Source organism: Mesoplodon densirostris, chromosome 7 (genome assembly GCF_025265405.1).
Source record: "Mesoplodon densirostris isolate mMesDen1 chromosome 7, mMesDen1 primary haplotype, whole genome shotgun sequence".
In the NCBI taxonomy this organism is placed as follows: Eukaryota; Metazoa; Chordata; class Mammalia; order Artiodactyla; family Ziphiidae; genus Mesoplodon; species Mesoplodon densirostris.
In genome coordinates this window covers 123231553-123257260 of record NC_082667.1, presented here as the reverse complement: position 1 = coordinate 123257260, position 25708 = coordinate 123231553, and the positions used below count along the sequence as shown (strand labels likewise).

At 46.8% G+C, this 25708-nt stretch overlaps 1 protein-coding gene across 6 annotated transcripts in view; it reads right to left on the bottom strand.

The window, feature by feature from the left end:
* NTM (neurotrimin) overlaps window positions 1-25708 on the bottom strand; it is a 388042-nt gene that overhangs the window by 111366 nt on the left and 250968 nt on the right. For all 6 annotated transcript variants that reach the window (XR_009532976.1, XM_060103833.1, XM_060103830.1 and 3 more), the window contains exon 3: window positions 8234-8359. Coding sequence is in view for 5 of the 6 variants with exons in the window: in XM_060103833.1 (XP_059959816.1) it covers window positions 8234-8359 (126 nt within the window). In the remaining variant the exon portion in view is untranslated. The remainder of the gene's footprint in view (window positions 1-8233; window positions 8360-25708) is intronic.

Below are 25708 nucleotides of genomic sequence, written 5' to 3'. Positions count from 1 at the left end.
ACTTGGGGAATTTTAATCAAGCATCTACGTTAATTAGAAAATCATGGGGGTTAGGGGGTGCTGATTAAGCACCTTCGAAGATCTGTCCTTTCTGGCAATGGACTGAGCTTGGGCTTTTGTAAGGATTCAAACTTTTCAGAGAAAAAAATTTTAATTTCCTCCCTTTTGTTCTTGTCTTCTGGGTGGGAAAGAAGAGGAATGGGCTGGCTGGGTGATGGAAACTACCGGGGTCAGACGTTGGTTGTGTTTTTGGCCGGGCACTCTGCATTGGGAAGCGTGATTCATCCCGCCAACCTAACCTGACACGGCTTGGTTATCTGTCTTTTGCAGATGAAGAGTCTGAAGCTTGGTCCTGGGGTCAACCAGGGAGGCAACGGTTGGGGGAGAGGCTTTTCTTACAAATTCCTTTCATTGGTTTGGGAAATATATGCAGAGATGAAGCTCCTGGATCTTACCCCTTTCCTCACTAAAATTGATTTTGTTTTAAATTATGTGCCAGAAAGACTCAATTTTAAAAAGGGAAGAAACATACTGTACCTACACTCTTGGACACTTCTTTCAATGATCCCCAAAAGGGCCTGTCACTGTTCTGTGCTGCGCTCAGCACTGGCGATAACATATGACCACGAGGGGCCTGTTGCTGCTCCCCTGATCCCATGGACACCGGGGTGGGGGGCAGTGGGGGTCTCTGGAGCTGCAGGTAAGTGGGAGCATCACTGCCGTACAGAGTGCTGTGGCGTCTCGGGAAGGGCCGAGGCACTCCGACTGAAGAAAAGTCATCAGAGGCTCTCAAATGGGTAGCATCTGAGCCTGGTCTTAAAACAAAAGTGGACTTTCTCCAAAAGCCGTGGGAAGATGGTCCAAGGAGAGCGGAAGTGAGTCCAAGGAGGAGACGCCAAGTAGGTGGTGAGCCTCAAGCTGCCAGTGTGACTGCAGTGTGGGGGGTCTTGGAGTCCAGGACCAGATCACAGAAACTCTAGGTGCCGTGACAAGAAGCAAGAACAAAATCAAGAAAGAAGCGTATCTTCAGAGAGGCTTACTGCTGCTCCAGCGTGACTCAGGCAGTGACAGTGCAAGGGAATCCAAATCCAGCTGGACCTGACTTCAAACCCACCTGTTTGGGGCAGGTCACCTCCAGCTACGAAAGGGAGTCACTCACTGCAGGTGGCCAGAGCCTCAGAGAAGGGCCAGACATTCCAAACAGCTCAGCAGAAAGGACCAGCTGGACTATTCTCACCTGTCCTCAGGAAGCAGGTGGAGAGGGCAGACATGCTGGTCCCCACCCATGCCCACCTGTGGGAGGAACCTCCCCAGGGAAGGATCCTTCTCTTAACTGGTATCTCTTGGACTCTAATATTCCAGCAGAAGACAGGTGGGTGGCTGGCAGTTTAGCAGGTGCCCCCTCCAGGGAGCCTCCCTGACAGGGAGCAAAAAATCACAGATCTCAAGGCCTCCTTTCCCTTCAGGCCCTTGTTTCTTGGGAACTTAGGCTAATTCCTGGCTTCACAACACCTTGGCCATGACTGGAGAGATAATTCAGTCATTGAGTTCCCCCTTGGTTTATGGCAGAAAAGATGTATCGTCTGTATCATTAATTACAGGGCATCCACCAAAATGAGACTCCAAGAGTTGTCCAGAGTTGGCACAGACAGAGATCTTTCATAAGGATCTTTGTCTTTCCTGTTTTTTTTTTTTTTTTTTTTTTGGTTTCCTCCTGCTGGGTGGTGAACATCGTGGTGGGTAAGGTGAAGCCTTTAGTTCCATTTTGTCCTCTCTCCCTCCCATTCCCGGTGCCTCTTTGCTGGAGACGATTTTCTCGTCTGCCATCCTAATGATCGCTGTGCCACACGGGGCCCCTGACGCTGGTGCTGACAGGCTGCTCATTAGTGCCAGGGTGCCACGTCAGCCAGTGGCATGCCAGAGTTCCACGCCTGACACTCTTCCGCAGAGCTGTCACCGGAGTCGCGGCACCTGCCAGCTCTGGTTGAACTCAAGCTGTGATACCTCCAGTGCCAATTAGTGCTTCTGTGTCCTGCTTAGCTGGGGAGGAGGGCCTGTCAGTGCTGACAAATGGGAAAGAGGTGGGTGGGGAGAGCTCAGAACGTTGGCGAGAGGAGAAGGGCTCCCATCCGAGGGTCACTCTATCCTCACCAGCTGGTGCCTTTGAAGACTCTGGGAAGCAAGAGGCAGGCAGCTGACTGCTCCCTGGGCCCTTCAACTCCAGCAAGAGAGCTGAGGTGGGAGAGGGGGAGACTGGCAGCTGAGGCAGTTTGTCCAGTCCTGTGCATAGAGGTGTGGAAGGCATGCAGAAGCGCCCACCCCGTGCCGTGGGAAGAGAAGGCTTCCACAGCTAGGGTGTGGTGTGTAGCGCAATGGACATACAGCTTTCTTCTAATTGTGCACTCTCACCCCGGGTCTTTGTGTGGTCCTGGGAAGAAACAATCCATCTCTACCCGAACCTCGATTCACACACTGGGGATGGAGGGGAGAATGTTTTAAATGATATTTCTCTTTTTTGGGTACTGATTTCTTTCTTTGTATTAAACTTTTTTCAACCCAGGAGGAGCAGCAAGTTTTCATGTATTATTGAATTCACCCTCTCTGGGAACATCCAGGATTGATTTACGAAACTGTTGGGAGCCATTGCGGGTTTAGGCACAGGTAGAGTCGGGATGAGTAAGTCAGCAAAAGGATCAGGTGCCCTGGAAGACCCGGGTGAATTACACATCAGAGAAGCACAGACATCATAAGAGCAATCACAGTGAGGCGGTGATGAGGGCAGAAGGCAGCTCACGCAAGACCCAACTTCAAAGATGCTCACGAGCCACTCAGACCCTTGCAAAAGAGGACTTGAAAAGGAGTCACTTCTTCAAGGAGAGGTCCAGTCCTGGCACAGCAGCTTCCCCACCAGACGGACTTCGGGAAAGGCTTCAAGACCAGAGAAAATTTCCTGGAGACTTACCAGCAGAGTTTCAGCAGGAGACACACCAGGTCTGGACCACAACCTCAAAGTGGACAATAATTCCTCAAGGATGGGGATGGAATCTTTGAATTAGGAGAACGGCCATCCCCTTTGGGGCACCAGCAAACACAAGGGCTGTTCACGGAATCCACACACATTTCTTAGATGCTTTCTAGGTGCTGGGCATTGTGCTAGGAGGTGAAGGATCCAAGAAAAGAGAGACATAGGCTCTGGTCTCAAAGAACTGATGAATCAGAAATCAGGGCATATCTTTGGACAGATCACTGGGCCCTCCTGAGCTCCCTGCCCATACCCAGGTAGGAGGTGTTCTCTCAGCAGCCTTGGTGAGATGTGTTTTGTTTGATGGGATAAAGGATGAGGCAGGTGCACCCGAGAGGGCAGCCCCGTTAGGACACTCGGTGAGCCATGACCCCATATGTACAGTGGAGCCCATGCAGCAGTGGCTGGACTCAAGCCTTCATCTGGGTTTTGTGGTCGGCTCCCAGGGACGTGGAAATACAGGAACCTCAGCCTTCTCTCTAAAGCTCTGACATTCCAACAGAAACTGGAGACATGAAAATTGGCCTTTGAGAATAATTTTTTAATGAAGTGTGAAGCCTTGAAGAGCATCTTTAGAATACATTGAAAGAGATAGTTTATCTGTTAGAAGACTCAGAGGAATAGAGAGCATTAAAGGTATTCTTTTGGATAGAAAGACTCGAACTTAAGGGCTATGACAAAATAAATTCTTGCATGCCTAGACAAGGAAAAGACAAGAAAAGATGCAGAGTCATGAGTGACAGTTGTGTCTAAGAGACCCTGGGGACCACTGATGGTCCTTCAGCGCCCAGAGCAGCAGGCTAACAGGTGGGATTTGGTGAGGGGCCATTAGAACACTCGTGCAGTTCCAGGTAGCATTCCCGTGTGAGGAAGTGACGTGAGCTCTTCCTCCTGAAAAGACCAAGGCCTGTGCAGGTACAAGCAACACCTGTACCCTTCAAAACAGGTATGCATGCATGAGGGCAGTTGTCTCTACAAAGCTAGTATACCTTCTCCTTGAACTCCTGGGAGCTATAAGTTCATGAAGGGAGCTAAAAATACATATAACCAGTAATAACAGGTGAGATACTACTTCTCATGATCAATAGCAATGCCAAGAGGTAGCCTGGGAGGTCTTACCTCCCTCTCTATCTTGGATAAGGACAACTGACATTTTCTCCACCTGATATCAAGTGCCAGGAAGGCAGCTTCTGAGAAAGACCCCCAATACCCCTCCCACCATAAGATCACTCCCAGTTTCTGTATATCTGGATGGATGAGCCACTACTGATACAATGGTGGTTAACATTGCTTTATTATTTTTCCATATAAAAGGAGTCAAGGCTGGGACCTTATGCTCAGTGAAATAAGTCAGACAGAGAAAGACAAATACCATATGATCTCATTTATATGGGGAATATATGAAAACAAAATAAATGTGCAAAACAAACCAAAGAAAAACAAACACATAGATATAGAGAACAGAGTAATGGTTACCAGAGGGGAAGTGGGGTCAGGGGAGGTAGTGAAATGGGTGCAGGGGGTCAACTGTATGGTGATGGATGGAAAACTAGCCTTTTGGTGGTAAGTTCGCTGTAGTGCATGCAGAAGTAAAAATATAATACACGGAACTTGTATTGGGTTGGCCAGAAAGTTTGTTCGGGTTTTCCTGTAACATCTTATGGAAAACCTGAACAACTTTTGGGCCAACCCAATGTGTTATAAACCAATATTACCACCATAATTTTTTTTAAAAAGGAAGAGATTTATATCAGCTTACTGCAGCCCCGTATGAGTTGTGATAGAGGAAATTAGGATTTTTCAGAAATGCACAGAACAAACAGACCAGTCTGCAGAGAACATGCAATGAAGCCATCAAGGTTGCCCAAAGTGCTTGGCCAGGGTCAGCCCTCCATCAAGGGTTTAATGGGTGTGAGCATAAGAATGACCTTGATTGAAATGTGGTCTGCCCACACAGAGTGGGGGCAAGGGTGAGAGCAGCTCTCTACCTTTGGAACCTTCGCTCAGGTGTAGCCTATCTTTTTCTCCAAGGAACCCACACCTTGTCCCTACGTTATTTAAAATAAGCAGCCTTTTGGAGATATTTAGTGGTGCAAGATGAAGGCCTGGCTGCTAAGGGTCTCCAGCTCCAGTTCGGGCTGGGCAGCAGCCCGATGACAGCTCCGATCTCCAAATAATCCGTCACCAAGGAAGCGGCTCCCCATGAGCCCCGGGGTGATCAGTTACCGTGTGGCATGTCGCATCAGTTTGAATCTGGGTTAGCTAATCTAGACCACAGATCTGGGAAAAGCTGCTCGTCTAAATTACTCTGATCCACAGGTAGATTCTGATTATCCTGCTTCTCCCCCCTTGATCCATCTTCTGTTTCCATAGCAGCTAAAACCCCAGTAAAATGGAAGCATCAGGTCAAGTCCCCTGGGGAAATGAGGTGGCTGGATGGCCAGGAGAGAGGGAAGGACGCTAGGGCACAGTGGTGAGAACTTCAGCAAGAGGAACAGAGAGGGTGCCAGTGCAGAGGGAAGACAAACGTGCTTGTGAGGAGAAGAGAGAGAAGAAAGAAATGACAATGTGGGATGAAACAGAAGGAGGCTGTGTAGGAGGCTGTGAGAGATAGGAAGGCGGAGAACAAAAACAGAAAGCATGAAAGGACAAGACAAAAAGAGGAGCTGTACGGAGGAGAAGGGAAAGAAGGGGAAAAAAAGGAGAGGGGAGGGGAGGGGAAGAGAGGAAAGGGGAGTAGAGCAGAGCAGAGGAGAGGAGAGGAGAGGAAAAGGAAAGGCGAGGCACCCAGAAAAGGACGAAGAGCTGCAGGGCCAGAGGAGGGATGAGAAAAGACATCAAGCAGGAGACAGAGGGGACTTGCAGGATGGAGGGGGCGGTGCCACCTGACAGAAGGAAAGTCCATGTACCTGGGATGATGAATGTTTGCGTATGCTAAAGGCACAGACCTCCCTGGAGTCCAGCGGCACTGAGGTCCCGGCATTAAGCAGTGATGAAGGGCGTGCACCATGGACCAGAAAGTCTGTCCATCTGGACGCCCCACCCTAGGATGTGCCCCAGGGCCAAGTTCCATCACTAACAACTTCATGCACAGTGAAGCCTCCTCCCAGACTGTGGGCCAGTCCACGTGTAAGGTCATTTCCAGTCGAGAGATTGGCAGAAATTCGAGCATCTCTCTGATTCCTTTGCTCATGGTGGTAGTGTCAGGAGCGGTGGCTAGGGACAGCTCCCAGGGTTTCAGGCCAAACACAATGAAAACCTCATCCCTTTTCTGCAAACCTCCATAGGGCTAACTGTCACCCTGAGAGAGGGAATTTGGTTTCTGGGGCCCATGCATAGTCTTCAACTGTTTTTTTTTTTTTTTTTTTTTTTTTTAATGTCCAGGTGTAGTAGACCTGTGATGTGCTTGCCTTCTTCAGGAACGAAGGATGCCTGCCCCAGGGGGTGGACAGACATCCCTCGGCTGCAACCCCTCATGGGGACCGTCTCATATGAAGAGAGATGCCTGGCCTAGGTCACAGCTCTTCTGGGGACAGCCCGAATTCCCTGACCTTGACTGTTGTGCTGGCATAAAAGGCCACCCCCATAACCTCAATAGAGGACAATTCATCCTATCTTCAGAACGCCCCACAGTGCTAGTAGAGATGCTTCCCTGGTCATCATGGCAACTCAACCTCTCCCTCGGCCTGACCCCGCCTCCCTCCCTCCCCTTCCACAGGCTTGATCCCAAGGGCACCTCCAATAAACTTCCTGCTTGCCAGTCACCTCCTCAGGGTCTGCTTTAGGGGGACTCAGCCTGAAACACCCAGCACACCACGCTGGTGGCGACTTTAGCATCTTTATTTTTATTGAAATCTAGTTGATTTAAAATATTGTGCTAGTTTCGGGTGTACAACAAAGTGACTCAGTTATATATATATATATATATATATATATATATATATATATATATATATATATATATATATATATATATATATATATATATATATATATATATATACTCTTTTTTGGATTCTTTTCCATTATAGTTTATTACAAGATATTGAATAGAGTTCCCTGTGCTATACAGTAGGTCTTTGTTGTTTATCTATTTTATAGTAGTGTGTATCTCTTCTTTAGCCTCCTTAAACCTGCGTGACTCAGCAATGCACTTACCTTCATACATACATACATGCAGGCATACACACACACACACACACACACACATATATATATATATACATACGTACATAAATCTATTCCATGTTAGCCAGATATAAGCAGTGAAATTAAGGGTCTTTCTCAGGTCTCTGCTCAAATGTCCCCTTGTCAGAGGCCTCTCCTGACCAAACCTCTTGTCCTTCTGTCAATGTGTCCTGCTCTATTTTCTCACCCTTATCACCACATACTATTAACATTATTATTTTGGTTACTCATCTCATGAGAATGTGAGCTCATGAGAGCAGGGACTTGTCTGTTCTGATTTATTTCTATATAAACACACAGTAGACATTTTAGAACAAATGAAATAATGTAATGCACCTCGCATAAAAGCTAGCTTAATAATAAATGGCATGTTGCCTTAAATTCTAAAAATTTAACTTTCAATCCGTGAAAGAACAAAACAACACTCAGCCCGGTCTGCAAAACATCTAGACGTTTAGACAAAGTGAATTTTGCAATTCAGTCACACATTAAGTTGTATTTGTTATCTAGGATTAATCAGAGTAAAGCAACAAGAAAACCACCAAAGGACTAATGGCCTAGTGACCACATATGTGGCACTGTTGAAGCAGCATGGACGTGGAACTTTTCCTTGTAGGCATATGGCCATCCCAAACCCTCATCCATCGTTGTGTGTTTGTGTCTTCTCTCTCTTACAAAACAACCAGCTGAACAATGCCACCAACACCGAGCAGACTCCTCCATCGCCAAACGTGACCAGGAAAGTCTCCCAGAACAGCTTACCACCACTTCACCCAGAAACAACTGGGATTAATTTCTCAGGGACTGGAGACATCCTCCAGTGTGATTTCTGAAATCTCAGAGGATATGCCTGTCTTGCACTGAGAACACTGATATTCTCTGCGGAGCCATGAGCAGCTTGTTATCAGGCTACCAAGAATGGGGGACATTTGGGACCAAGTCACCAGTGCCATAACGTCCTGCCAAGGCCAACAATTCTCCCGCTTCCTCTCACGACACGATACACCAAACTGCTTCTCTCACCTTTGGGGGAGATGTGTCTCCAAGTAACCGTCGGCTCTGGTCGACCCGTTGCTATGCAGGTGAGGCTGATATTGTTGCCTTCGTTGATGGAGATATCAGAAGAAATCTCTACAATTTTGGGAGATACTGTGGAGACAATACAGGTAGAAGGAAAATTAAAATCCTGCTGAAACATTTCTTTGCTGTCTTCAAGTGGTAGCTGGCAGAATAACCCAGGGATGGAAATATTGGGGCTATAGAGTCAAGGATGCAGAATCAGAGGAATCACCTTACACGTGGAAGAAACGTCTCACCTTGACTTCAGCTTCTAGGTCCTCCTATGTACACGCAATGTCAGAGGGTCTGAAAGGGATGGTTCCACTGCAGCCCCACAGGAACCGTTCTAGCCCCCCACCCTCTTCCGGTCTGCACTCTCACCCACACCCTTCACCCACTCTGGCTCCACACCGCGTCACAGCCATCTTTATATGGTGCACTTCTGATCATATCACGTCTCTGTCTAAACACCTCCAACCGTTCCTACTGCCCACCTGAAAACACCCAAGCCCCTCATCCAAGCAAACCAGGTCCTTCGGAATCAAGCCCAAACCTCTGTTTCCACTGACATTCCTGGCGATTCCACCTCTACTTACCCTGTTGTCATCCCCAATTCATGATGTCCTTCCTGGCGATTCCACCTCTACTTACCCTGTTGTCATCCCCAACTCACGATGTCCTTCCTGGCGATTCCACCTCTACTTACCCTGTTGTCATCCCCAACTCATCATGTCCTTCCTGGTCAGCCTGCATTTGGGATCTATATTTTTCCTTCTGTCCTTCCTGGGAAACTCCCAGTCATCCTTTTAGACCCAAATCATATGCCATTTTGTTGCAGCTTTCGCTACCCTTACTCCCTCTGGCCTCCTGCACAACTCAAAGATCCTGAACCCAGATATGTTACACACACCTGAGGGGGAGTCAATCAGACAGACTTGGCCTCTTTCTCTCTCTGTGTCTTAAATTAATCCCCCCAAAGGATGAAGAGGTTTGTCCCAACTGTAGATTTGGGGACAGAATCCCCCAACTTTGTTTAGTCTTTAGTTTTGGAGCCAGGGTTTACTTAGGAAGCTACATTATATTGTGCACTTTCTCATTTATGTTTTACAGGACAGCATCCCACGGAGATGAGCACAGCCAGTGGTGTGCATCTGTCTCATTCTGGGGCTCAGAGCTGGAAGCTCATTGTTGCTGCACATCTAAGCCCAATTCTCCAGTATCATCTTTACCACTAGCGAATGTGATGCTTGACCATGACATGACTACTCATTTGTCTTGTCTGCTAATAGGTTTATAAAGTAAGGGTGTCTTTTATTGGGCACCCCCCCAAACTCCAATTCTTGGCCCTTATCCCACTGTGCTGTAGTTATTTGTGTAGCATCCCTCACTCCCTAGACCATGAGCTTTTTTAATGGCTTGAGCCAGGTCTTACTTACATTTATATCCATAGTATAAAACACAACACATATTTATAGGATGGAATTATAATGGTTGTTCATGGGAGCCACCTCCCCACCAGGTTACGTGTCTGTGACAACCTCAGAACCGGGCCATTAACACGAGTCATTTCAGTTCTACTCACACTGGTTTGGGACATTAGCTCTTTACAGGTTAAGGGGCCCCTCTGTCGGGTTCTATTAGGCATCTTCAGGTCAGGTTGCCTCCTTGAATCAGCATGCCTCTGAGCCACCCCCGTGTGCTATTCCAGGACCAGTTATCCCCAGGACACAGTGCCATCTGGCCTGCAGGAGACCCCAGGCAAGCTGACCATCGCCCTTATTCCCTGGATGGGACCAAGATCATGGTGCAACCCTCACAGGAAAATCAGATTGGTTGGAACTTTCCGTGCTGGTCTTTCCTCTCCTGGAACAATTCATCACTCACTCCTGATGGTGTTGGATTTTTTTCCTCCAGAAAGGAGGGTGTCGTGCAGATAGCTGCTCTCAGCCTTTGTTCCTTTCCCTCCTTTTCCTGAAAATTGACTTCCCATCTGTTTCCACACTGCGCCCAACCAGGAGCGCTCATTAACAAGAATGCACTGGACTTTGTTTTCTGAGCCCCAAGCTCTTGCTACTGGTTTTGGTCCCTCTGCCTCTTTCTCCAACTGTCTAGACCTACTGGAATCATTCAACCTCATTCAAGGTTGAGCTGCCACCCCTTCCACGAGGTCTTCCAGGTGACGTCCCAGGGGATGTGGCCTCTCCTGCTTGGAGACTCCGTAGCCTCCTCCACGGCATTAAAATAAACTGGCTTATGTTACCTCGTCTCATCTTTCTCCTTGGCTGTAAATTATCATAGTATAAGATACTGGACAAGAGCCTTGTTCCTCTTTTTATTTTCTGCTGTCTCCAATACGGTCCCTTGCATAAAGCAAGCACCAATTAATCATTTTTAGTCTTAAATCCACGTGGAGCTTCAGGTAGAGAGGCAACTGTGGTGTGATGTCTGTGTGTGTGAGTGCGTGTATGCCCTTGCACACACACACACCTGCATTCTCATGGACATTTGGCAGGACAGACACAATGGACGGTTGATGTGGTCAGGGCTGGGAAGGGACCGCTGGCTCTCAGACCCGGGACTTCTAAGACATTATATTGTGATTCATGGCTGTATCATTTTAAAAGCTAGATTGAATCTTCCAGGAGAGAAAGATACTTGATGAGTTAATGACTGGACACTTGATTTGCTGACTGTCTGAAGGATCCAAATTTGTAAGCTCTCTAAGTTCTAGAATCATTTAAATTTGATGTATTTTATTCACAGAGCTTTAACTGGGACTTGCACTTCTTGAACCCCACCTCACCCCCAAGCCATACATTTGCCTGGCCCTGATCCTGCCCACCCTTGGCACTCACACAGCCTTGCCTGTTTCCCAGAGGACAGGCTGCCTGCAGAATGACTGTGCTGGCCTTGCAGATATTGCTTTGACTCTGCAGGTAAGTAATTTATTGATCTGTAAAGCACTCTGAGATGCTCTGCAAGGGATTATGTCACGAAAATGCCATGCAATAAAATAAAAAATGATGGACTTTGTGAACACAGGGTGATTTAGGGTTTGTAGCTGGAAGTGTGCTCAAAGTACATTTTAAGTGGAAATCAGGCAGAGTAATGAATTACTCTTGCTTTGGAAGGGCTTACTGGGAGTTCATTTTCCTGGCTTCTTACATGATAGCTAATCTGCTAATCATACACTAGAGAACAATGGACAGTCCCCAAGTAGAAGAGAAGGTAGTTTGGGCCAAGCTGTTGGCACAGTAAGTATATAAAATGAGACCATCACACCTCATGCTTGGAAGAATCACCTAGAATTGTCTCCCTCCACCAACAACTGGAACATGTCCAACTCACGAAGTCGCAGTTGGTGAAATGCTTGGCCTTTCAATCCTGCCTCAGGGTGTAGCTTGAAGGTGGCAAACTGCCTCGAGATGACTTTGAAAGGTAGACCATTCATGGCATAGAGCTGAGATGGTTTGACCAGAGGTGCAATCCCAATCACCAGAACCAAACTGGCACAGTGCCTAAGATGCTAGGAGGTTAGAAGTATCATCTTCCAGGTGGCAACTTCTAACATGTTGTCAGTATTTAAAGTGAATTGACAAGGATGCACTGTGGTCTTAGCTAATCCATGTTCATAAGAAAATTCTGACCCACTGAGATAGGCCTACTTACATTTTTATATTGTTTCCATGGATACCTCCTGCATCTTATCTCATCTCATCATGCAGGTGGTTGGAAACACACTAGTATTGCTTTGTTTTCATTCATTCACTCACACATTCATTCACTCATTCATTCATTCATCAATAGTCACTGAGCACTTCCTTATACCGGTGTTGTACTTAGCCCTAAGGGGCATATGACATCTAAAAGACACAGTGCTTATCCTCAAGGAGTCCACAGTCTAAAGATGCAAAGACAGGAACAGAAGCAAACTCCTTTAGTGCACTGTGACATAGAAGGACAGATAAGGTGTTGAGGAAATGCAGAGGAGAGACACACTAGCCAGCCTGGAGATGGATGTCATGGAAGGCTCCTTGGATATGAGACACCTAAGCTAATCGCCAGAAGACAAGCAAAAATGAATCAGTTCTGAGGAGGAAAGGCATTCTGGGCAAAGGAGGTGATGTTAGAAAAATACTATTAGTAAGACTTTCGGTGGCCAGGCATAATTATTAATGGAACGATAGCTACTGGAGGAGACATGGCCAAAAGTCACTCAAACATTGAGTGAGCACCCACTATACACTATATACACACTGTGGCTTAGGTATGTCCGTGACGTGCAGCAATGCACACATTTTCTTGGCCCTCCATGAACTTACAATCTGTTTGGGGAAACAGTGCATATATACATCCTACCGCGTCACAGGGCTGTGTGGGATTGGATGCTAGAAGGTTGGTATAGACATTACACTCTGTGAGTTAGTAAGAGCGTGGGTGTTGGCACGGCTTCTCCTGGGCTACAGAGTCTAGGCTGGGTACCAACAAAAGAGAAACGGCCATGTCTGCAGAGCAAGTGAAGCTTCTTCAAGTGGGACAGAAGTGCATGGGCACAGTTGGGAGGGCAGAGATCCAGGATGCGTGTGAGGATACAAAGTCTAGTCAGCACCAGAGGTGATGGAGAGCAGTGGTCCAGATCCGGCTCTACTGCATTCAAGCTGGGCAGCCTTGGCCCAGTCACCTCATGTCTCTGTGTCTCATGTCCTCAGGTCGTGAAGCCAATTGTACATATCTCACAGGATCCTTCTGAGGATTTAGGGGTAAGTTTGTGAAATGCACTTACAGTGGCTCTAAGCGATGTGAAGTATGCGATAAGTGAGTTTTCCTATATTGTGTGCTTGGCAGACACGTATGTCACGTCAACACAGAATGGAAGGTTGATAAGTTCTAACCGACTCGAGGAAGAATGGGATACAAGGTCAATGAGGTAAACTAGAGCCAGATTACAGACCAGCCTGAATGGCCAGGTCCTTCCTGGGTTTTAACTCTATCCTATAGGCAATGGCAAGCATTTGAAACTGTTTAAAAAAGGAAATAATGTATATAAATATATAGTGGATATACAAATATATTAATATACTTTAAGCAAAATAAGCTTGTAACAATGTGTCAGAGGGACTGGGTAGACAGACACTGGATTTCGGAGAGTGATGTTCAAGGCCTGGGTTAAACCGTAGGCTCCGTAAGGGTGGAAAGAAAAGGATGGGTTTGAGAGCAAAGCTGAGGACAAGCTGCGGGTGCCTGATGGTGCCTGGATGGGGGATTCAGGAACACGGAGTCAAATGAAGGCCATTTTGTTCAACAGCAGCTGGATGGCTGAGCTGGCAGATCCCTTATGTTATATGAATAACGTCTTTGGGGGAGAACATTAGTGTGATTCTGTTTTAGACAAGCTGATGAGATGACAAGGGACCAGCAGGGTGGCAGAACTATCCTGTTAGCAGCTGGGATCACACAACCAAAGGTCTGGGGTGAGTCTGAGACCTGCTAAGAGTCCATGATTCCTTAAAAAAGGCCATCAGCTTATTTCCACATTGATGGATGTGATGTCTCTGCTGACTTTTGAGGTCTGAATCTAGAAAGATCAAGAAGTGGTTAGATTATGTTGGGAAAAAGGCAGAGACCCCCTGAGCCATGCTTTATGGACAGAGTTCCACATTTAATTTATTATGTTAAGGTTTAATCTGGCTCTTATTGAATTTTAATTCAAATGTGTAAATAATTAAATAACATAATTAGTAAAACAGTATTCTAGGGAACTTCCTCACTCTTCGTGTAGCCTCCACTGCCCAGGTGTTAAATTCTAATAATTATGTCATTAATATATAGCAATTTGCTGTTTTTAGCACACAGTAGATATCCTATTAAATCCAAATTGAGATGTTTTATTAAGCCCTTCACGGTCCTGTGGGGCTGAGGATGCACAGAAGCGGCTTGGACCAGGTTCCTCCGCAGGACGCACGCAGATCTATGCATCCCAGGTGCTGCCTCTGGTGCTGGTGGCATGTCCCCCGTTCCCCCTGCCCCCCCACCTCCTCTCTGCAGTGAAGATCTGGGATGCTCATGGGGGCTCGGGACAGTTTCCACAGCAAGGGCTGCACCACAGCTAAGGCCTTGGCACCTTTGTCTTTACAGAATTAAAGGAGCCGTCTGAAATACCCTCAACTTTCCTGGTGTCCAGACCCCACAGAGACACCCAGGCCTGGATCCATAAGCTGGTGCATGAATGTCCACTCCACTGGCCTCCTTCCCTCCTGAAACACCTCAGGCCAGTCTTTGGTTCTTCGTAATTCCCTTCCTCCCTGATCTTCACTTGGCCGTGTCTGTCTTGTTCTTTAAAACTCAGCTCCTCCATGAAGCCTTCTTCGACTGTCTCTCCTGAAGTAGAACTGCCCACACCAGACTGCTGCATATGATCTGCTCTCCCAAGTAAAACGTTAGCCCAGCTGGTTGTCTTGTTCACTGAAGCGTTCTGCGCACACCACGATGTCTGAACACAGTTTGTGTTCAACATGTAGTTTTTGAATGAATGAATGAAAGTGTCTTGACAAGTCTGTATGGAAATGCAACTACCTCGAAATGACTGCATCTCCTCAACATCTTTGAATAGCCCTCGAAGACTCTCAGCATGTATAATAATGTCAATGGTTACTATTTATTAAATACCTGCTGTATAACCACTGTTTTACATATATTGCCCTCACTTTATCTTACCCCTGCATTAACCCCACAAGTAGATACTATTTCTAAGCGGACCGACTGTCCCCGTTTACCATGGACTAAAGGAGTCTCCTAGAACACAGGACTTCCAGTGCTAAAACCAGAAAAGTTCCAAGCCATTGGTCACCCTAATTGTTTCCTTTCCCACATTTTACAGATGAAGATACATCTGTTCAGAGGTCAAGGAAATATTCAAGGACACGCAACTGAAAACTGCAGAGTTCCAGAATGTTTTCTTTTAATGAGGGGATAGATGGGTTAGAAAAACAATAAATGCATGTTGAAATTTGGATGCATACATAAAAATAAACAGAAACCAACTATATACGTATATGAACTGAGACTGTGAATTTCTGTTGTGCATTAGAAATTTTACAGGAAGTTTGACTCCATTATTTAATCTCACAAGAATCCTATGAGGTGGTACTATTATTATTCCAATTTACAGATGAAGAAACTAAGGCTTTGTGAGCTATTAGTGATGTGCTCCTTTTACCCAGATAACAAGTGTTGAATGTGGGACCAGAATGCAGATTATATCTGATCCCAAATGTATTCTCTCCATAGAGAGTTCGTGCAGTGGAGTGCACACACCCAGCCTGGGGTTCTCTGGGTCTGAAGTCTTGCTGATTCACCCTCCCACGTGGGGCACGCTGTTTTTGCACCTCCATGTGACCACCCACCTGCCCACAGGGCACCTAGGAAAGGGAGCGCTCTCTGTCATTCTTACACGGCATTGTTCTCTATCAGGAGAGTGGGCGGGTGGTTTCATCAATATATTTTTGGACCATCCAGCATTTGCATGACTCTCTCATCTTCCTCCCTCTTCCATCACTGGCACTTCCTAATCCTCCTCCTCCTGTTCACCGTCCTCCCACTGTGCACTGGACCAGGGAGCCGCAGCTTCCAGGGAGCTTCCATTTGAGGCAGGGCTGTAGCTGCTGCTTCCTGTAACCAGGGGTCCTAGTTGTCCCCATATCATGACAGAGGAATGATCAATCAAACCCACTGCTGAGTCCACTGAGAAGTGTTTCTTTGGCTTATTTTGACTGAGAAGACTAGTCAGTCTGTCTTTTCTTCTTTCCCTTTTCCCTTCCTCCTTCTTCCTTCTTTCCAGTACAAACATTTGTATAATAGGACACCAGTACTGTGGGATCTGTGGGATCTCTTAAGAGAAAGAATTCTAAGTGTTGCTTCAGAAGACCAGGTATATGAAGCCCAGACCCGACTATTACTAGCTGTATAAACTCATGTAAATCATTTAACTCTGATTATTTTAGTTATATAAATACCTACCTTGCCTTTTTAAAACACATGTTCTGTGGATCAGATAAAACTGTGAGAAATCACGTTTTTTTTTTTTTTTTTTTTTTTTTTTTTTTTTTTTTTTTTTTTTTCGGTACGCGGGCCTCTCACTGTTGTGGCCTCTGCCGTTGCGGAGCACAGGCTCCGGACGCGCAGGCTCAGCGGCCATGGCTCATGGGCCCAGCCACTCCGCGGCACGTGGGATCTTCCCGGACTGGGGCACGAACCCGCGTCCCCTGCATCGGCAGGCGGACTCTCAACCACTGCGCCACCAGGGAAGCCCAGAAATCACGTTTTAAACATAAAGTACTATTCAAATGCGATTTATTAATGTTATTAAAAATGTGTAGTTCTAGAGGTCAGGATGAGGCTAAATTTGGACGTTAGGTGCAGTGCGGGGCCGAGAGGATGCTCTGGTTTAGAGGCTGAGATGGGCTTGCCTGCCCCCACAGGTGGGTGCTGACCGCTTCTTCAGATGTGCTAGTGGTCCTGATATAAACAGCATCTTGAAGTGAGGGCGTGGAGGCAGTGGGGGATGGAGGTCTGCTATAGGACCCTCCCCCCGCGCCAGCACTGGGCTTGCTGCCTCCACTTTCCAGAAGGGAAAGGTTAGAGTCTAGAGCTTCAGAAGTCCAAATGAGAGCCTGAACATGCAGAGAGCTCCTTGATGACATAGCCTCGGGCGGCTTGTTAGTTCTTTTACCAGAATCATTTTGTCATTTCTTCCATCTCATTCTTTCTTTCTCTCCATACTAAAACCATTCATGTTTGTGGGGGAAAATCAGGAAGCCCGGGGAGAAACGCTAGTGGTTTCTTTGGGATTAGTCATAAACCACTGGCTCTGAAGTTCGGAATTTGTTCCTTTCAGGATCAGCTGAAATGTGGAACTTTTTATGAGCTCTGCTCTCTGATCCAGTTTCGTCATTCCTGATAGAGACGTTGGAGAGGAAAGTAAACACCACGCAGGCCCACTCCACACTTCACTGCTTTTGGGCATATTCGAGTAAATGGAATTTCACAGCAACCTACTTGTCACCAGCGGTGCTCCGTTATATTTGGCGACATCCAAGAAATTGCCGGGAATGCTCTCTTCATCAATTGTTTAATGGGGGGATGTAAGGTAATTATTGCTAATCACGATATCCAGACAGGGCGAGCTATCGTACAGCTCTAGCGTGATGGCGGCTGCTTTGGGTTGAAGGTAGGTGACGGGCTTCACCCTCCACACCCCCGATCGGGGCCAGCTCTTTAGGGACCAGTTCAGGAAGGGAGCAGAGGCGGGACGGGGAGGGAAGGACCATGGACACCTTGTAGGCCGAGCACTTTGCCAGGGGCTTAACATTTGCTGCTTCCTTTTAAATCCTTTCAGTAGCTCACAGGCATCCCCTCCCCCACTGTATAGTAAAGACCCTGAAACTCAGAGAGGTAATGCAGTGAACCCAAGGTCCTCATACAGGAAGTCAGGCAGACTGCAGATACTTTAATAAGGTGTCCCTACAAAAATCAACTAAAATGTACACAAACAGGTCCTCAAAGATGAAAATGATAGTACAGAAAAATGGAATCAATTAAGAACCTGATTCAGCTACCTGACTTCATGAGGAAAACGGAAAAAAAATTAAAAAGACAAACCCAGAAAAATATTACTTTTTTATTATTCCTCATGGGAAAGAATTAATATTTGTCATACACCTAATAAGTACTAGATACCGCCCATTTCTCTTCCTATTTAATCCAGAACACTGAGGCTGTAACCAGTTCCTAACCTGCTCTAAGTCAGTGAGCTAGGAAGTGGCAAATCTCAGACCTAAGCTCTGCCTACAGGGTTTTGGAATCAGATGAAATATGTCCTATAACTGAAAGCACTTAGTGAACTGCTTACCACACTGCAGAGGAATGCTATTATATCGAGATAACGCAGAGTCCAATCGATTCCAGGTAAAGAGCATTACCGCCTGCTATAAAAGCCAACCCAGAATGTCTGACCAGGGTTTCTGGACAGTACACCTAGGACAAGTTTTCTTCACAGGGTCTCAGAGGTAGTGGCTGGCAAGATGTTTCTGGTCCCTCCTGATTCTAATTTTTCTTCACCAGGAGTTGTCTATTCCTGCTGGTTGCAGCAGCCAGAGCCTCGCCACATCCTTGGAGGCCCTGCCTTAAAGCCTCTTCAAGTGGATTCTTTTTCTGCCTTGGCATCCAGCACCTTCCAGTGGTTCTCACTTTCCAAAGCAGGCATGCAGCTGATGCCCATAAAACTCGAGGGGCCAGTTAAGGACAGCTACCCACATGTGACTGCTGCTCGTACCGTATCCCAGACCCCATCCTCCAGACACACTTTTTCCACAAGCTGTCGAAGATCTGCAGAGAAAGGAGACCCAGCCCCCATCTGGCTCAAGACACACTGCCGGGCCCCCCAGGCAGCCTGGGCCTTAGCTAGAGGGACCCTTTACATACTTCAGTTTTAAGTCCTCCATTCCTGTGCTGCCACTGCATTTTTAACAGGGGTCATTTTTCTCCCCATTCAGGAAGATGTAACTCTGCCCCTTGGATGTTCTTCCTTCTGCTAAGAAACACACTGTGTGTAGAGAAGAACAGTCTTTCTACAATAGCGCTCTCACCAGACCCAAGGATGAACTTCACACTTTGCCATCCTGAGAGTAAACAATATGCAAATGTGCCTGTACATGTCACCATAATCTCCCAGACTCCTGGAAAAGATTTTCTTTGTTCAGACTCTCCTCGTGCCCTTAAGAGCTGCCCAGGAGAGCAGGTTCCAATTAGTCCCTTCTCCCAGGCTGCCCCATCCAGGTCAGATGGAGGCAAAGGGTCAAAGGGGCAGGGCAAGGATGGAGCCCCTGCCTCCTGGGGGCCCTGTGCTCAGCTCTGCAGAAGCTGGTGTCTCCAGGCTGTCAATCTGCTGGCTGCCAGTGGTGCTAAGATCACTTCCATTCTCAGCTGACTTGATGGCATCATCAGCACTTTAATTCTTAATTGCCTAGAAGCACTGGTAGTTATACACTCAAGCACAAGCTATAAAACCGTGTGCAGCGAGGAACTGTGCTGACTGCAGTGGGAAGGTGGCTGCAGTGTCCTCCCACCCCGCCTTGACCACCGTATGGTCCAAATTCTTCCACAGACTTTTCTCTTTCCCTCAAGCACCCTCAAGGTTAAGTTCAGAGGAAGGTGGACAGCCCGAAGGGGAGTTTCTACCTCTCTCCATCCGAGCAGCAATGGTGCCAACATTGAAATGAAGCTGTGAGTTATACCCACTCTCCCTGTGACCATCATCTTTGGCAATAATTAAGGCTAGTGGAAGGAACATCTCATTATCTGGCTTTGAATCCAGAGGCCCAGGAAGTGACCCCACTGCTGTGCAAAATAACTTGTCAGTTGGTTTTAAGTGGAGCTTTTGTTCCGAGGCCTTATTGCCACTAAATCCCTCATAAAGGTTACAGTCTGTGAACAGATAAAGGTGAAGCCTCTTCCCCTCTAGAACGAGGGGTGGAGATGCAGGCTGGTCTGTTTGAATCTACAATTCCTTAGCTCTGTGAATCCTCCTGTGAAATGGCAGGGATCCGGGGCCAGGGAGGGAGCGCAGTTGGAAAGAGAATAAAGTTCCAACAAGACTTCTTGTTAATATAAAGCTTGTCAAACACATCACCTAGAAACACCGAATGTCTTTATTAGATTCTTTTATCTCCCCCCTGAGACTGGGGGATGCCACTGGTTGCTTCTCGGTGGAGATGTCATCATCCAGAAACTAATTAAAGGCTACTCGGGAAACTGGGTCTCTCACACTCCGGAGAACAAAATGCATTAGCTACCTAAGTTAAAAAAATATCACAAGCGAACTTTATATCAAAAAGGGCAAGTTGGGAATTTGACAATAACTCTCTTTCTCCCTCATCAGCTCACAGCAGGCAGAAGTGGGCCCATCAGGATATCAGTGAGTCTTGACGGGAGGCCACCGGCTCCTTGGCACCCCTCAGGAGGGGAGCTCTCCTCTCCTGGTACGGGGGGGAGGAGGGCACCTGACCACTTTCTGTAGGACATACAGTCGCATGGCCTCCTTGCCAGCATCCTCCCTCAGGCATAAGATCTCCAAGAGGTGTGTGTCTCTGAATAACACTCATCTGTGCACATGAAAGAACATCACCTTCTCCTTCTTCCCCAGGTTACCCTAGGGATTCAACGAGGTCATACACATAAGAGCCTAGAACAATACTGGGTATACAGTGTGTGCTCAATAAAGGGTAGCAATGTGGCCTCCTGTTATCTTTATTTAATTGTTCAACAGACAAGTTCACTTACTATGTCCCAAAAAGAGTTGTAGATTCCTCACGTCCTTCTCCTAATTGACCCATCCTATTTAATGACACCATCATCTACCTAAGTGTCCAGGACAAAGACATAGGAATCATCCCTCATTTCTCCCTTTCCTTCAATTTCTACGTCCAGTTATAAATTTCTATATCCAGTTATTAAGTCCTGTTGTCTTTATTTCAAAAATAACCCTCATGCTGCCTTGATACATTCTCTTCCCTCCTTTTTTCTACATTCCATTTTCTGCATCACAGGTGGACTAATTAAAAACCATGACAATGTAAATCTAATCATATCACCCCCTATTTAGAAACCTCTCATGACAGCTGACTGCCCTTAGAATGACACTCAAAGTTCACACTGTGTCTCAAAGACTCTGCATAGCTGGCCCCTGACAAACTCTTACCTTAGCATGACTGCTTTGCCCAGAATTCACTCAACTCCAGTCCCCGGACCTGCTATCTGCCCCTGGAAGGTGTCCAGCTGGTCCTTCCTCCAGGCCTTGCAGTTTCTGTTCCCTGCCTGAAATGCTCTGTCCCCAGATCTTCACGTGGATACTTGTTTGTCACTCAGTTCTCAATTCAGTTGTCACCTACTCTGCGTCCTTCCTGACCACAATATCTCAGAGAGCTCCCTGCCCCATCCCAGTATCTGCTTTAGTTATTTTATGGCCCCTATCCAGTCTCTGAAGTTTTCATTTATTTGTTTAGTGTTGTTGTTTATCTCTTCTCATTAGAACCTAAACTCCATACTTCCCCTCTGTATCCCTGTCACCTAGGACAGTGCCCAGAACACAGTAGGGACTCAGTACATGCATGTTGAATACATGAACTTTCCTGGTCAGAATCATTTTCTCTTATCTTCAACCTCTCACTGTCCTTTGCTCAAAACACTCCCATACAGAACCCTCCTGCACTGTTGGTGGGAATGTAAATTGGTGCAGCCACTATGGAAAACAGTGGCAGTTCCTTAAAAAGCTAAAATTAGTGTTACCATATGATCCAGCGATAACATTCCTGGGCATATATCCAGAAAAAAACATAACTCAAAAAGATACATGCACCCCTATGTTCATAGCAGCACTATTCACAATAGCCAAGACATGAAAACAACCTAAATGTCCATCAATAGATGAGTGGATAAAGAAGATGTCGTACATATACACAATGGAATGGAATGGAATGGAATGGAATATTACTCAGCCATAAAAAAAGAGTGAAATAATGCCATTTTCAGCAATATGGATGGACCTAGAAATTATCATACTAAGTGAAGTAAGTCAGACAGTGAAAGACAAATACCATATGATATCACTTATATGTGGATTCTAAAATACAACGCAAATTAACTTATCTATGAAACAGAAGCAGACTCACAGACATAGAGAAGAGACTTGTGGTTGCCAAGGGGGTGGGTGGGGGAGGTAAGGATTGGGAGTTTGGGATTAGCAGATGCAAACTGTCATACAGAGAATGGATAAACAACAAAGTCTTACTGTATAGCACAGGGAACTATATTCAATATCCTGCAATAAACCATAATGGAAAAGAATATGAAAAAGAATGTATATATGTGTATAATTGAATCACTTTGCTTTACAGCAGAAATTAACATAACATTGTAAATCAACTATACTTGAGTAAAATAAATTTAAAAAAACCAAAAAAAAAAAAAAACCCACTCCCATACAGCAGATTATATTCTGCCTTCGTAACTGTTGGTATATGGACATTGCATCCTCGCTGGAATATGTGACCCATAAGGAAAGCTCTTTCATATTTTTATTTTTCTATGCTTCACCTTTGCATGTCTCAATGTGGATCAGGGTTCCTTGCAGACAGGAGGGACACAACAAATGACTGTTTACTCATATGTTTGAACTGAATTGTACTTATTAATCTTTCCTGTGGCTCTCTAGTAGTAGAAGACATATTTCTGGTAAAAGTTTCTATGGACAAACTGTTATGGCCACACGCACTCCCAAAGCCACACACGTGTCCTGCGTGTGCACACACACCTCTCTGTTGTGAATCAGAGGGCGGGATGGCCGTATCTACTATTTTGAAATTTGCTGCTTGTTATGAAGCCAGAGAAAGTGTTGATGTGCTTCTGAGATGGCCAGGCTCCGTGTCTTCTGAGGCACCAGGACATCAAAGAAAACAATGGCCTATGGCCTGCTCTTCTTTCATGGAGAAGGGTGTGTAGAACTGCAGAGAAAAGCTAAACAAAACACCTGTCACTGGCAAGATAATAAAAATAACTGTGCTACTGAAGATACATCAGTAACTTTAATAGTCCTCCCCTGCACTGGGTCTCTCTCTCTCTTTTTTTTAAATTTATTTATTTATTTTTGGCTACATTGGGTCTTCAATGCTGTGCACAGGCTTTCTCTAGCTTTGGTGAGCAGGGGCTACTCTTCGTTGTGGTGCATGAACTTCTCATTGCAGTGGCTTCTCTTGTTGCGGAGCACAGGCTCTAGGCACGGGGCCTTCAGTAGTTGCAGCACGTGGGCTCAGTAGTTGTGGCTTGTGGGCTCTAGAGGGCAGGCTCAGTAGTTTTGGCGTACGGGCTTAGTTGCTCTGTGGCATGTGGGATCTTCCCGGACCAGGGCTCGAACCCGTGTCCCCTACACTGGCAGGCAGATTCTTAACCACTGCACCACCAAGGAAGTCCTGAGCTGGGAATCTTAAAGGAACACAGGAAAGGTGTCTCCCAGCTGAAGTATTGGTTAAAAAGTTGGCCTTTAAATTACATTTGGGCTATTTCTTTTCTGGCTGGCTGTATTTTTTGTGATCTATCTAGAGGCTTAGAAAGACACACAGAGAAATAAATCTCAGTTCCATTAAGCACACACTCTGGACTTGCATATTTGTTCTTATCTTCGGCCCCTCTTTCCTTCTATCTGCCCCCACCCCCCTCAACCTTCCCCCACCATCAAACATCGGCTCAGGGAAATGTTTACGATTGCTCCAGATACTTAGATGAGTCTACGACCCTGTAGTGACTGTTCATCACAGGCAGACTTCTTTTCGTTTTTTTTTTATGAAGCTCTAGCACTCATATCCCCACGAATCCTAGACTCCAGATATAAACTCATATATGCTTATTTCTCTAGTCAAAAGGGGGGCAAGGAATCACTCCCCACGTACACTGTCAGTCCAGGAACAAGGGCCAGCAGCGACAGCCAAGGGTGCAATGCCAGGGGTACAGATGAGATCAGCACCAGTTAATGCACTGGCCTCCATTTGGAATCAGGCACAGGCCCCAGCTGAGATGAATCAATATTTAATAATGGTGAGATATAGTTATGTGTCCACGAAGGGGTCTCCTCTCCACCCTCATGGGGAACCGCTGGCAACAACACTGCACATCAGCATCTCATAACGTCTGGTGCTAGCTCCTCTGGCAATTCCTATTTTTATCAGCAGTACCATCCGCTTCTAAACTGCATAACAAAGATAATAAGCTAACTCCCCAGAAGAGATCTGTCTAGACCGAAGTGGGGAGGGACCAGCGTGTGTTCAGAAAGGCTGGCGATGGAATTTTCCTTACTAGAGATGGGGGCTGGAAGGGCGCTCTGTGGTCCAGAAGGAGAGGAAACAACTTTGTTTCTGAGGGTACTCATCAGTGCAGAATTGGAGAGCAGGCCTCCCGGTTCTAGGGACATCATAGAGACGAGGGAGAAAGACTGCAGGCCGTTGCCCTCCCGGCTCCTCCATCCTCTGTCTGTGTAACCTAGAGCCCATCACCTTTGTCCTACTTCACCTTTCTCATCTGCATTAGGGCAGGTTTCAGCTAGTCGGTTTCCCAAACTTGGCACTCTTGACCTTTGGGGCTGGATGCTTCTGTGTTGTTCGGGGCTGCCCTGTCCACTGTAGGATGTTGAGCAGCATCCCTGGTCTTCACTCACTACATGCCAGTAGCATCTCTTTCTCCACCTGAGAGTCTGGACAACCACGACTGTCTCTAGACATTGCCAAATGTCCCCTGGAGGGTAAAACCACCGTCACACACCCCACGCCCACCCCTGGAGTCACCGGGCTAGCCAATCTCTAGGATGTCTCCTAACTTTCTCGGGCTCTATGTCTGTCTTTCCCTCCTTGAACGTTTCCATGTACAGATGTTAGTTAGAGGCGCAGACGGCAATTGTTTGTAAGCTCCTCCCACACACATCCTTCTCTGGTTGCCCAACTGGGGTTCGCTTTCAAAGCCCAGACGTCCTCTGTGCGCCGTGAACCTCACTCCCCAGCCTTCCAGGGCTCAGCGGTGCCGTCTGAGTTGCCACCTTCCTTGGCACCCGCACCAGATGCTCCTCGGTTCCTGCTGCAGAGGCAGAGATCGTGGCCACAAGCACCTTCTTGTTCCCACAGCTTCCCTCCAGGGCCCGAGGTGCCCAGACTGACCCTCTCCTTTGCACTTTACCTACATCTGCTGGGCTCCCTCTCAGGCCCCCTCTGCAGGTTGCCAGCAATACAGGGGAGAAGCTGCTGAATGGCTCATTACCCAGGGCAGATTTGTCAGAGGAGCCTCCGCCTGAGCACTGTAATGAATCCTTCAATTGGCTAGGAATGAATGCATTAATCTGGGCCGATTAGAGCCTTTTATCAGGCTGCTTAAAATATACTGCCTTTCCGAAGCTCACTGAGCAGGCATTTCACCCTAAAGGGATATGTAGGAGGGGAGACTATATTGGCACTAACTAAAACAGAACAGCTAAGAAAAATATGATGTGGGGGGCACAGAGCAGCAGCTACGGGCGCGCTGAACATACTTGCAGACTTCATCTGGTTTTTTTCAGGGCACTCGGGTCTAAAAAAAAAATCACACCATCTGAGCAACTTCCTTCCCAGTGAGGATGAAGGAAAGAGAAGCAAGGCTCTGAGAAGGTCCTCAGAGGAAGACATTTTCCTGTGGGACTGTCTAGTGAGGGTAGAGAGGCCAGAGGCCCGCAAGCTCTGCTCCCATCACGCGCACAGTGGAGGCTGTTAGACGGATGGATACAGACGGTGGCCTTCGGGGATGCATGGTGCTCCCCTGGACATGGGGCCAAGCAGCCGTGTCCACATACCAGCCAGCAGCACTCCCTCTCTG